The sequence below is a fragment of the Ovis canadensis genome, chromosome 3, assembly GCF_042477335.2.
Source record: "Ovis canadensis isolate MfBH-ARS-UI-01 breed Bighorn chromosome 3, ARS-UI_OviCan_v2, whole genome shotgun sequence".
Classification (NCBI taxonomy): domain Eukaryota; kingdom Metazoa; phylum Chordata; class Mammalia; order Artiodactyla; family Bovidae; genus Ovis; species Ovis canadensis.
In genome coordinates, this window is record NC_091247.1 from 31,863,777 (window position 1) to 31,876,693 (window position 12,917).

The 12,917-nt window shown below is 48.9% G+C and overlaps 2 protein-coding genes across 7 annotated transcripts in view; one reads left to right on the top strand and one right to left on the bottom strand.

Annotated features, from left to right (window-relative positions):
* FAM228A (family with sequence similarity 228 member A) overlaps window positions 1-9,544 on the top strand; it is a 30,657-nt gene extending 21,113 nt beyond the window's left edge. For both annotated transcript variants that reach the window (XM_070292336.1, XM_070292335.1), the window contains exon 10: window positions 4,424-9,544. In XM_070292336.1, coding sequence (XP_070148437.1) covers window positions 4,424-4,445 — 22 coding nt within the window. In that variant the 3' untranslated portion in view covers window positions 4,446-9,544. The remainder of the gene's footprint in view (window positions 1-4,423) is intronic.
* Window positions 1-12,917, bottom strand: part of ITSN2 (intersectin 2) — a 124,183-nt gene that overhangs the window by 1,123 nt on the left and 110,143 nt on the right. For 3 of the 5 annotated variants that reach the window (XM_069582665.1, XM_069582667.1, XM_069582668.1), the window contains 10 exons: window positions 12,740-12,861; window positions 10,983-11,089; window positions 9,917-10,100; window positions 7,288-7,386; window positions 5,326-5,493; window positions 4,711-4,926; window positions 4,020-4,141; window positions 3,331-3,413; window positions 835-918; window positions 257-430 (listed from right to left, as the gene is read on the bottom strand). In XM_069582665.1, coding sequence (XP_069438766.1) covers window positions 257-430; window positions 835-918; window positions 3,331-3,413; window positions 4,020-4,141; window positions 4,711-4,926; window positions 5,326-5,493; window positions 7,288-7,386; window positions 9,917-10,100; window positions 10,983-11,089; window positions 12,740-12,861 — 1,359 coding nt within the window. Of the gene's footprint in view, window positions 1-256; window positions 431-834; window positions 919-2,153; window positions 2,186-3,330; window positions 3,414-4,019; window positions 4,142-4,710; window positions 4,927-5,219; window positions 5,494-7,287; window positions 7,387-9,916; window positions 10,101-10,982; window positions 11,090-12,739; window positions 12,862-12,917 lie in introns of those variants that run through there. The other 2 variants (XR_011255542.1, XM_069582669.1) reach the window with 2 other exon arrangements.

Consider the following 12,917-nt stretch of genomic DNA (forward strand, 5'->3'; position numbering starts at 1 on the left):
CTCATTGGTCAGGGAGTGTCTCACCCATTCAGCAGGTGCCAGGAGCACAGCGTTTCCATTAGGTAAGCATGGGTGACGGGATGGGAGACTTGACACATACCTGAGGCCACCCACCCCTTGCTCCCGAGAAGGGGCCCCACCTGTGGCCACTGAGAGCTCTTGAGGGTCATGGGCTGTATCACTGCCCTTAAACATCCAGACCCCGGATCCTAGTGTGTGGGGGGACCTTCATACCCCTCCCTGAGTTATACTTTACCGTCTGGTGAAAACTGATCTCTGTCAAACATGGTAAGACAGAGCACATCCTGATAGAGGTCCTTAATGAAGAACTGGCAGTTAAAATTCCATTTGGGATTTAGTGTGTCCTGGAGGGTTCTGGTGGTGTAGCTCTGGGAGCCCATGCTGATTTCACAGTATGGATTGCTCTTTCCTGAATGAAAAAAAACAAAACATGTGGCATGTGATGGAGGGGCCTTCCTTGAGCAGAGCGGATATGGTGTTTCTCTATAGACCATGGCCTGTGGTCTCCGTTCCCAATGCTGAGAGCATCATAAACCTGGGGAGGAACCAACTGTGCGGGCTTGAGCAGGGCAGGTGCACCCACGAGCAGGTGTCAGTGCAGCCTGCTTCCTGCTTTCTCCACTCAGAAGCACCGAGGAAGAAGGCATCAGTACCCTCTGGGAAAACAGAGGAAGAAGAATTTTGGCCCAATAACCATTTTAGTGGCATTGGAAATACCGACTTTTAAAAAGTGTCCCATTATTCAGTGTACAGAAGAGTCATAAGTAAAGAGCAGGGTTGTTACCACATCTGTTGAATGAAAGAAGCATTTACCATTTGGTTTACAGGCTTTCAGTTCTGTAGCTTCAATGACATGCACCATCAGACGCCCGATGCCTGAAGACTTCTGAGAGCGGGCTACAAAAGAGGAAGATGAGTGACGTTAATGTCTTCTCTGAGAACACAAACAGTGTAGCTATGGTGCTAAGGTGTACATACAGTCTGTCTTTCTAACCAGCCCCAGCACTTCCCAGCCATGCCTGCCACCTGAGCTGGAACTGACAGACCAGCATGGGCCTGCTCTGTGCCTCCGCCTGGGCTGTGTCACCTACTGGGGCACCTGGCAGCCATCTCTGCCTGTGGGCAGCCTACACACTCTTAAACACACAGGTCCAGTCTCACTCTGTATCACAGGCTGCCCGGTTTGCAATTCTGGGTCAGTCATCCCCTCTTCCAGGGCCCATGGTGGAGTGCAGGTTTTTTAAATTCATCCTTGTGTTAACCCCTCAACTGCCTGGCAAGTAGTGATATTCATAACATCATATTATATTCATTCAGCACTTAGAAGCAGCTACCATTTATTGGATACTTACTTTGTGTTGGGCATTTAAATAAGTTATATTATTTAAACTGCAATGTTTATAAGGTAGCTCTTTATAACTGCCATTGTCGTATATGAGGAAATGGCGTCTTAGAAATGACTGTAACATGTTTATGTCACAGAGTCTCTAAATGGCAAGGTCAAAACTTAAAATGTCAGGCACAAAAGTCTACTTTCTTCGCCATTCACCATAATTCCAATTACATGTAAACACTTTAGCTTATATCTTTTACTTAAGACCTTATTCTATTTAAGGAGGTACTCAAAAACACTTTTAATATGGGGATAAATGAGTTAGTGAACTCAGATTTTCTTGGTAAATGTAAAGATAGTTAAGCTGGGTTTGCTCATAGGGGTTTAAAAACTAACAAGAAAGCTGCTTGGTGAGCTCCTGACTTTTCAAAACTCAGGGCAAGTTGAACTTTCTCTGTGAGAAGCAGCTCATCCCCACTGTGTGCCCTCGACCCAGGAGACCCTTGCATTCAGTCTCCTTGAAGGTGGGGCTGGGCTGTATTCATTTGCAGGCCTGGTTAAGCCTGGCACAGAGTAAGTAATCAATAAATGTCTAAGAATTGAACACATGGAGAGTGCATAAACGTACATACAGATATTGCTGTGAAGCAAAACTAATGAAAAACTTTGATTTATCTTTGACCAATTAAGAGATCATTATACGCTTTCTGAAAAGCTTCAATCATTGATTTTTTCAATAGCAAGACTTTAAAGTACCATTAAAATAGGATTCAGTTAGCAGAAGCCAATTTACACATACCTTTCAGGAGTATGTAACAAAATAAGGGAAACCTGAATAAAAAAACATAAAGAGCTGCAACTCCAGCAGCCAGGAACACAAGTAGGAGGACTGGTCAGGGAAGGGCCTCGTGCCACAGCCTGGTGGGAGATGGGGGTCTTACCAGGGCTCTGCCACCAGGAGAGGACAGGACCAGACAGAGAACCATAGAGAGGACCACAGAGAGAACATGCGGGACTTGGCAGCTGACTAGAGAGGCCTGGGGGAGGGGGTGTCGGGGGCACGTTTCCAGCGCATGGCCGAGGACAAGAGCTGTCCCCTGAGAGTCTCTGGAGGAGCTACTTCTGGTGGGGGGCGGTGAATTAATCCCACGGGAGGGGTACAGCAGGCGTGTCGGGAGAGCATGGGCTGGAGAGAGCAGGCCAGCTGCAACCACTGAAACCACCACAGAAACATGGTGACGGGAGCTGGGGAGGCCCAGAGCCAGGGCAGGACTCACAGGGCACAGTGGGAGGAAGCAGGGCTCAGAAGGAGCCCAGGGACGAAGACTGGGTGCTGGGAGGAGCCTCAGCGTGTCACGGGGGCCTGGGGAGGGAGGGACCTCAATTTCCTGCTGTTGGTTGGGGGGGCGGGGGTCACTGGTGTCACGTGAGCAAGTTGTCTGCACAGGGTGAGGGGACAGCGAGTGAGGGAGAGGGGGAGACTCAAGGTCCATGACCCGGTGTTGGGAGAGGGAGGATGGGTGGGTCCCCAGCGGGGGCAGGGGTACAGGCTGGGCCAGGGAGGAGGAGCAGGGTGCGGAGGAGCTGATGGGAATCTTCACAGAGGTGAAGTCTGATGGAGCAAAAGGGACCAACAGGAGGTGGGGCTGGTTATGTGAAGGTCAGACCCTTCTGCCTGGAAACAGAAGTGAAGAGCAAGTATGCAGGCAGGAAGGGCAGAGACTCTGTATGCCACGGGGGCATCCGGAGGCTTGTGCTGGACAGCCCCTATCTGTGCAGTAGGCACTGGCGGGGCTCAGGAGGCCCCCCTGGAGTTTTCAAATGGCTGTGGAGGGCATAGGGGGAGCAAGTCTGGTCTTTCAGGCTGTCCCTGTTTAGCCTCTGTCTGCAGCCTGGGCTCTGAAGTTGGGACCCCACCCAGTCCCCAGGGCACCCTGGTGTGGTGAATTACAGCCCTCCAGGGCACCGCCGACTACCTTGATAGGCCTTCTCCCGCTTCTTCTTTTCCGTGTCGATGTACTGCTCAGACGCGGCCTTGATCTTCTGGACCCAGGCTGTCCTGGAGGAGAGCAGAGCGCAGCCATCACACACCTCCCTCAGGGTCACTGGAAGCCCCAGAGCTCCACACTCAGCTTTGAGAGCTTCCTAATCCTAGACCTAGCATGAATGCAACTGAGGGGCTCGTTTGCTCATTGAGGATCAAGCTGAGAATTTCTAGACGGTTCTGGGTGGCACCAGGCACTTGTCAGGTGCTGGACGCACGGAGATGGAAGATGCAGTGACAGCTGAGCACGGCAAACGACAGGCTGTGGTCACGCAGAGGGGGAGCTGCACCAGAGGACAGCAGGCGAGGGCAGGCGTCCCAGACGGAGTACTGGGGATGGGACGGGGCCTCAGCAGGCGAGGGAGCACAGGCTGCCCCTGAGGGGTCGCGGCAGGAAGTGAGGTGTTGGTCTCCCCTTCAGAATATCCGACAGACCGGAAGCAGGGAAGCGTTAGGGGTGTTCACGGTCACTGGGCAGTCTAAAGCCAGGCCTGCTGGTGGGATTGGTGGAGGCAGGGATGAGTAGGATGGGAGCACAGACAGGAGGTGGGTTATGGCAGAGGTAGAGGTCAGGCTTTCTCCTGGGCCTCAAGGCAGGTCACACACATGGTCGAGACTGACCTCTCGTTAATGTTGTCTGTTCGGAGGGTGTACACCCGGTCAATGTGAGAGATGTGGAAGACAGGCTCATCGCTGGAAGGGTCTGTGGGCAGTTTCACCAAGGCTTCGTTCAGGAAAATGGGCTGAAAGAATAACGGCCAAAACACAGGCTGTGAAATGGGTTGGAACCCTCCACCCACCTATGTCCAGAGCCTTGTCTGTCCCGAAGAGTCTTGCTGAGCAGTGGAGAGGACTCTAGCTTCCAGTCTTTTACTCAGGAGAAAAGAAACTGCCTCCTGTTTCAGGAAAGTAAATATCTGGGGTTTATCAGCTGTTACTGAAATGGGGACAGGAGCACCGAGTGTCCGTGACTGCTCACGTGACAGGTCTCTCCACAGGCCCTAACACTCAGCCCTTTTCGTCAGCCTTGGTTTCACAGAGACCTGATGCTGAATGTGGATGGAGGTGGGACTGCCCATTGTGTTTGCTGGGGAAGAAGCTGGAATCCAAGCTGGGATCTACGGAGGCTATCAGAGGGCAGTGAAGGCCCAGCCACTCTAGGCTTCCTCCCTGGGAACTGACTGACAATGGATGCATGGGCCATCTGGAGGTAGGTGAAGAGTCCCCTGAGGATGGGAAAGGCCCAGGCCAGGAAGGAAGTAGGCCCTGGAGGGAGAGTTATGTGCCTAATGCTAACTGCCAGGACACTTACCGTCTTATACATCTTGAACTGAGCATTGGACTTCGAGCTGAAAAGCTTCTCGGAGGCTGAGGAGACCGCAAACTGCTTGACCATGTAGGTGAGAAGCAGGAAGTCATTGAAGAGGAACCCGTGCAGCTCCTTGTTGCTCTTGGTCTTGTACAGCTTTCCGCTGTGCAGGAGCTTCCGGGGCCCCAGGCAGTTGGTAAGGGAGTTGAAAACCAGTTGCTTAAAGAGAGAAGAAGGTGTCACTTTGCAAGTCCCAGCACCCCTGGCAAGGTCCTGGGCCTAAGGGAGGGGTGGCAGACCTCTCCAATGGGAATGTGGCTGTGATCATTTACCTTCACGCAGAAGCTCCTTACACTTATTTCTCTTCAGAGTTCAGACTGGCACAGTGAAAAAGATTACTTAGAAACCCACAGAACACTGACTGTACCAGCTGAATTCAAAGAACGCAAAACATAAATCTCTCTATGAGAAGGGACAATGACAACCCAAGAAGGGGGCAGGATGCTGAGTCTGTATGGGCTGAGCTGAGGCGTACTGTCTACACTAGGAGGAGGCACGAACCTGGTTCCCCACCCAGAGCTTGCCGGGCGGCACCCAACTCAGGCCTGCAGCCCTCACCTCCGCGAGCCCATCGCACTGCACGTGCGTCTGGATCCACTCCAGTCGGTCTGAATTTTCCTTCTCCCGAACGCCTTCATTCACTTGAGAACAGAGCTCCTCTGCCCGCTCGAGGGCCTGCTTCAGAGAGGAGTGGTCTACGTGATTCTCTGGGGTGTTCTCCAGAATCTGGAAGAGAGGGGCTGTTTCATGCGGGATGTCTTAAGTCTTCCACCTGCCCCACCAGCCCAGGTGCTGGGTGCTGGGAATACAACAGTGAGCAAGACAGTCGTTCACCCTTGAGAGGCTCAGGGGCCCATGAGTTCTTGGGGAGCAGGTGACTCAGGGACAAGAGGGTGGGCCAAGTGCTACATGGACCAAGTGCCCTGCACTGTGGGTCTCTCTTGGCTCTCTGGCTGGTTCTGGGGGTGGCGGCGGTTAGGGATGCCTCCCTACTTCCTCCCAGTAATCCAGGTGAACCCTCCAGTATAAACTGGCCGTACCTTTGATAAGTGTGTTAATTTTCTGCAACCATTCATTATGTTTTTGGGGTCACTGATCTTTCTGAAAAATCTGCTGAAAGCAGTGAATCCCCTGCCACAGAATAAAACAATAAAACCATGATGTCAGCATGTAGGGAAATGCACTCATCTCATTCTGAAGTGACTCTACACTCCTGTTCTGAAGGTAAAAGGATAGAGAATGCATCTCTGCGTGGTTGCTTGGAAAAGGGCGGGCCCACCAGTAGACCACTGTTGTCTGGCTTTCTGGGTTCACGGTCCCTCATTCACAGTCCCAAAATGTGAAAAACTCTGAAAAGCCTAATGCTTTTTTCATTACTCATTTGGTGGCAAGACCTGACTTAAACTGAAGAGGTATACTAATTAAGTCTATGTCTAGTGATTATTCATTAACTTCACTTCAGACTCTTAACATGTTAGTTATCAGTGCTGCCCAGGCTTTGCTGGGGTATCATGTAATGCACAGCATTTGAATTATATTCTGTATTCTGAAAAACATCTGGCCCCAAATATTTCAGGTAAGGGCTTTTGCTTTTCCCTTTCATGCATTGGAGAAGGAAATGGCAACCCACTCCAGTGTTCTTGCTTGGAGAATCCCAGAGACAGAGGAGCCTGGTGGGCTGCTGTCTATGGGGTCACACAGAGTCGGACACGACTGAAGTGACTTAGCAGCAGCAGCAGCAGCAATGTGTATTAATGGGTCCGTCTGGTATCAGAACTGTGACATTAGTTCTGTATTAGTTTTGATGTGGCTAATTAGTTCTGACAGGGTCTAACATGGCTTACAGACTGGTGGTCAAGACATAATCAATACAAGCAACAGTCTTTATGTTATTTCTACTGTGTTTCTTTGTAAGATGACTGAAATTACCTCAATGATTACTTGTGGAATAATCCTTCGAAGGTCTGCCTTCTCCTTAGATGGTTTATTGGCTCAAGGGGCCCACATGGTGTCAAAAAGGTGAATGGAATTTTAGCAGGACTGTGTGGTCAGCAAGCTGAGATGGGGATCTCAGCGAGGGGACGTGTCTAGGACACTGAGTTGGAGACTCCTTGGATGGCCAGGTTAGGCATTTAGTTGGTAGATGACTGCAGATCTCGGGGGGAAGACTGGACCCCAAGGTTGTGGGACTAACAAGACACTCTGTCTGGGCTCAAGATGGGCGCCACAGCTGGGTGTTGTTCTGTCTAGACAACATACACGCATGACCCTGAGAGGCCAGAGGCTTCCTGGCAAGGGGGAGGACAGGCAGCCCAAATGACCCTGGATATGTCTTTTATTTGCCCATGTCCAGGATTTATCCCTGCAGACAACATGTGTGTGTCTGTGGGCACACCCACACACACTTGGTGCCTGGTGCATCAGACATGGAGTCAGACCATGTGGCAGGCAGCTGGCATGCTTGGAGGCTCCCTGACCATCAGCCCTGAAGGACCCTGCTTCTTCGTACTGGACACTCACGCTTCTGATGAGGAGTGGGTAGCGGGTGATCCTCTGCATGGGCTTCAGCAGGAAGCTGGAAAGGGGCATCCCTTTACACCGAGGGTCAGATGCCAACTTCTGCAAAATAATTGAGAGGCTTATGAGGAAATCAGAGCCTAAGAAAAGCAAGGGAACACTGGAACTACTCCTCACTTTGACAGCTTTCAGATTTTGAATTTCTTTTAAAAACTCAGGATCCAAAATGATACCCATCAATTTAACAGTAGGAATATCCCACCTCGTGAGCCAGACCCCATGAATACTTTCAGTTCTTTCTTAAGGTGGTTTTGACAGGTTGTGCGAGCCTTCCCTCTGTTACTTCCAGGACCCTGCTCCCTCAGCTGTCTTCCAGTCCACTGACCTCCTCAGTCTTCCTCACTGCTGTGTTCTTTCCCCAGTCTCCCACAACTGAGTCCCACAGTGTAGCCCAGACCCTCAATGGAGCCAAGTTATTCTCCTTTTCATCTGATGTTCCAAAGGCACCTCAATACCTCAGCATACCTCAAAATGAAGTTGTCTTCTGTCATAAAAGCATCGTCTTCTACCTCTATTCCTACTGGAGTTGGTAGCATCATTCTGCACCCACCCACCTCCTCCCCACACACCTAGGAGTCAAGACTGACGTCAATCTGTCTTCTAACCAGCTCTTGCTCTCCCCCACCTCTGGCTGCGCATCACTGGGCTTCATCAATGACAATACTGTTTACTGAGCACCTGGCTGAGTCAGGCTGACACTGTCCTACTGCTTTTTCTTCACTTGGCTAATTCACACTCATCTCTGAAGACTCAGATTAGCCTCTTCCACTCCAGGGTTTCCCCTCCCTTCCCATGATCCTGTTCAAGCCCCTTTGGCTTTCTTTATCATCACGCCATATCTGGACTGAGTAACAAAGGCAGAGGTACCATGTTTGAGTGTCTCTATGACCTCCCATTCAGACTGTAAACTCCAGGAGGCCAAGGACCATACTGATCTGATTCTACACCTAGGAGTAGTATAGGACCTAACAGAGTGGCTAGTACTCTAGGATGATCATTTTTAACAACTGAAAAGGAACACATTTACTATAATTTACCTAATTATTCCCCACTTTAAAAATCGCCCCCTCCTTCTGTTTTTGGATATTCTATGTTTCTAAGATAAACATCTTCAAGCTATATATTTCGATATCTTCTGAGTGTTTTTAAAAAGCAACATTTTAGAACACAGCTTGTTAGATCTACTTTTAATGTAATCAACACCATGCCTTTTATGAAAAGACTAAACACTTTTTATTTTTGCTATTGTTACAATTGTGGTGATGCTGATGTCCTATTTACACTGCTACTTTTATCACTATTTGAAAAAAATTAAATCTTTTACTGTGATTTGGACTGCAAGGAGATCCAACCAGCCCATCCTAAAGGAAATCAGTCCTGAATATTCATTGGAAGGACTGATGCTGAAGCTGAAACTCCAATAGTCTGGCCACCTGATTCAAAGAAATGACTCATTTAAAGAGACCCTGATGCTAGGAAAGACTGAAGGAGGGAGGAGAAGGGGATGATAGAGGATAAGATGGTTGGATGGCATCACCAACTCAATGGACATGAGTTTGAGTAAACTCCGGGAGTTGGTGATGAACGGGGAGGCCTGGTGTGCTGCAGTCCATGGAGTCACAAAGAGTAGGACATGACTGAGCAACTGAACTGAACTGAGAAGGTAAATGTCCTATATTTAATACTACAATTGGTAATTTTAAAACATTCACATATACTCATAATTCTACATTTATCTAATTATACTGATGAATGTCTGTTTCTGTGATCTTGGGTTTCTTTCTGTGCTTTTCTTCTAGTTCATTTCCAGGCAACCCCTTGTCTCCCACCGATTGAAGGGTTCTGTCCTCAGTGCTTTATACTGAACCATTTTTGCATTCCTGAGACCATAATAAGATAAATAAATACAATTAGCATTACTATGTGCTGGTCTCTGTGCTAAAGTACTTTAAAAGTAATATCTGATTATCTCCAGGTTACAGATGAAGGGACTGAAGGCACCAAGTGTTAGGAAAGTTGCCCCAGTTCCATAGTGGACTGTGTTGGGGCTGGGATTTCAGCCCACACAGCTGGAAGTCTGTCTTGTTACAAGCATGATATTGTATTGCCTCCTGGAATGATCCGATTTATGTAAGCTATTTTATATTCTTCCTTTGAATAAGACGGGTATAAAATAAAAACAATTTACAAAATTAAGAAAGTAACATTCTGGATGCTTTTTGGAGTAGAAAATAGCTGATTTACATTAAGTAGGCTTAAAAAAACATGCTATTTAAGATGGGCAAAATAATGGTCCCAGAGCCAAGAAAAAATTCAATTCAATAGGAAAGGCAACTCAAAGCAGTCAGAAAATTCTCTGCCGTATTTGTGTTTCCCCCCGTGGACAGAGGAGCTTGGTGGGCTACAGTCCATGGGGCTGCAAAGAGGCGGACACGACTGAAGCCACTGGGCACACACAGAAAGTGATGGTCATACTCGTCTCTACCCCTGAGGCCTCCCAGAGGCTTCCACACGCCTCTGCCTCCTGGCTCAGAACAGGGCTGGCCTGCCTACGTTCCCGGGATGGAGTTACCTTTAAAAATTCTTTGAAGTCTGCGTGTTCGTCTGTCTTCTGCTGTAACAGGGCTGCTCCATTAAGCTGACAGCTGCAGAAGCGGATGTAGGCCTGCATGTGGGACAGCTCAGCGGCCAGGATGTCCCCGATCATGTGCACGGGCATCTTCTCACCCCCGGTCTTCTTCCGCACCCGCAGTGCCCTGCAACCAACACACTCTCTCTCACTTTTTGTTTAACTGAGTGTCCGTCACCAGTGAACAGTGAATATCCTGGGAGACTAACAGTAATAACAACCAGCGAGTTACCTAAAGATCTCTAGCACTATGGGGAAAAAGTCAGGAGAAGGAGGCAGTTGGGACCTAAAGCTCCGCCTGTCCAGCCAACCTGGGTGAACTGTGAGCAAAGAAGAAAAAATGAAGACTCTGCGCTTGGGTGTTCCTCGGTCTTTGGAACTGTTTTGGTTTCAGCCTAGTTTCTTAGCAAAGTTTCTTTTGAAAGTTTTCTAACTTGTTTTCAGCTGAACCAACAAGAAAGAAATTTCTATTCTCCGCAGGAGAAGTAAGGGAGCAAGAGCCCGCAGAGGCTGGGTGTGGAGGTGAAGGTAGTGGTGGACATTGTGCCCAGAGAGCTGTTAAACCTCACGGATTGGGGAGAAGCAGTGAGTGTGGGATGGCTCAGAGCGCCCCCAGGAGCCTGTCCTCATGGGCGTAAGGGATAGAATTTCACACTGCGCTTAGAGGACTGCTGGTCCAGCTCCTTATATCTGGGACAAAAGCTGTGGCTTCTCTCCTGACTCTAGCTGATACAGAGTCAAGTGTGGTTTGGAATCATGTGTTAATGTATTGTTTAATGACTTCATTTTTTCTTTACTTAATCAAATATTTTGTTATATTTTGCTTCAATAATGATGTACTTTACAGTACATTACAGTTAGCATTTCATAAAATAATAATAGAAAGCCTGAGGGAGAGGAAAGCAGTGGAAGTTCTCTGTTAAGCAGCTCAGTTGCAGGGAGTGAGGTGGGAGTTGTGGTCCTAGGGCTGGGGTGGCCGCTGCCACCAAAAGCGGTGCTCACAACTCACTTCAGCAGTTTCGTGTTAGCCATGATGAGCTCCTTCCAGTTAACAAAGATCAAGGCCATCTCTCCTTCAGTGAGAAAACCTGGCTCTGTTATTCGTTTCTGAAAAACCTAGATTCAGAACAAGAAAAGGAAGTCAGCTCTAGGGCAGTACACAGCCTGTGTGGTCTAAAGGAAATGGTATCTTCATACTCAGAAACCAGGAAGAGCAAGGTACTTTTATATAAACATAGACCGTTGAATTTTAAACTGCAAAATTTCCCTATGTTTTGCTATTTCGGCTCCTCTCAGGGCTGATTCTGAGGACTGAATCCAGCAGTCCCATCAAGGAGAGTCTCATACCCACCTCCTAGAGGTCTTACACAGGTTAATTAAACCGTGGGCATAAAGCATCCCACACCAGGAGGGCCTGCAGAATTGAGGGAGCAGGACTGTTGTCAGACTGCACCATAGGAGTCTGGAAGCATTTAGTGAGAAGTGCAGCAAGAAACACCAATGCCTTACCTCACCCCCAATGCTGACCACCAAGCACATGTGGATTTCAGAGGCTGGCTGACCAAAGGGGAAGTGATAACACTTTACACTGGTAATCCATAGAACTTAAGGTTTCACAAAGTTCTGATATGCTCACACATGCATATGTGTGTGTGCATACATGCACATGTGTGTGTAGGTTTCTCAGTTAATTTCACAGATGATGATGTAGGTCATGCTGAGTCAGGTATTATTATTCCCAACTGACCCATGAAGAAATGAAGGCTGACAGTGATGTCCTCAAGGTCACAAAGCTAGTTTCCACTAAACAACTAGGGAATGACTTTAAAAGCCTTAAGGAAATGGTGACATCATCTGAGACACCTCTCCTCATGTGTAATCTCTCCAAAATACATGTGACATTACTCTCTTGAAACTGTTCTAAACTGATGTTTATCGAGTTGAACCTGGAGTCCAAGAATTCGGATAAAAGTCTATGGACTGACATCTCTAAACCTCTATGGTTTCAGAGTCAGACGGAAGATGTCTGGATGCTCCTATGGGAGAGAGAGGCCTGGAAACAAGGTCACCCTGCTCTGAGGCGCTCTAGAAGGACAGGGAGAGCATCTGATTGTCCTTTCATTCACTGATTGACTTGTGTTACTGCTTGTGCCTTCTGTTGACCGGCCCAGTGTCAGCCTCAGTGAGGAGAGCAGAGGAGGATGTGGTGGCCAGGTCCTTTCGGGGAGGGAATGCTGATAAGAACACTGTCCACTCGCCTGTGGACAGTGCTTTTCATCCTAAACCCCTGACCCCAACTTGACGCCTCACCCCTGAGAGGGTCTTATGAGGTGGCAGAGTGGTTTTCAAAACTGATACACACATTAGATGAACACTCCCACTGCCTCACAACTCCACTGGAAACAACTAAACTTTATGAAAATGTCAGAAATGTCAGGTATCTGACTGGCAGTGCAGATGTCATGAGAGAAAAGTCTGAGGCAGCACATTTGCTTTACGCCTCCCCACCCACCCTGTACCCTTGTCCTTCCTGACAAGGCCACCTCACGGCCTACTGAGGCACCGAGCGCCTCTTCTCTCCTCATGCTGAATGACCTAATCTGACGGCAAGAGCTGACTTGAGACCGTCAAGGCCCCTCCAACAGGCAGAGGAAGCGTTCTGAGGGTGTGAGAGTGCCTGTTGCTGCTGGTGACTCCACTGTCAAAGGCGACACCCCGGTACAAGCCCCCACCCTGTAGGGAGCCCGCAGAGCCTAGCGCCCTGACCTCCACGACGAGCTGCAGGTCGTCCACATAGCGCTCCTCCGTCTCAATCAGCTCATGGATGTAGCCCTGCCTCTTCCTTTCCACCGGCTGCATGGTGTCCAGTGTTTGGAGATCAGCACACCCTGTGGAAAAGCAGGGTAGAGTTTCAAAATATTATTTTCTTCTCCTGGAAGGAAAG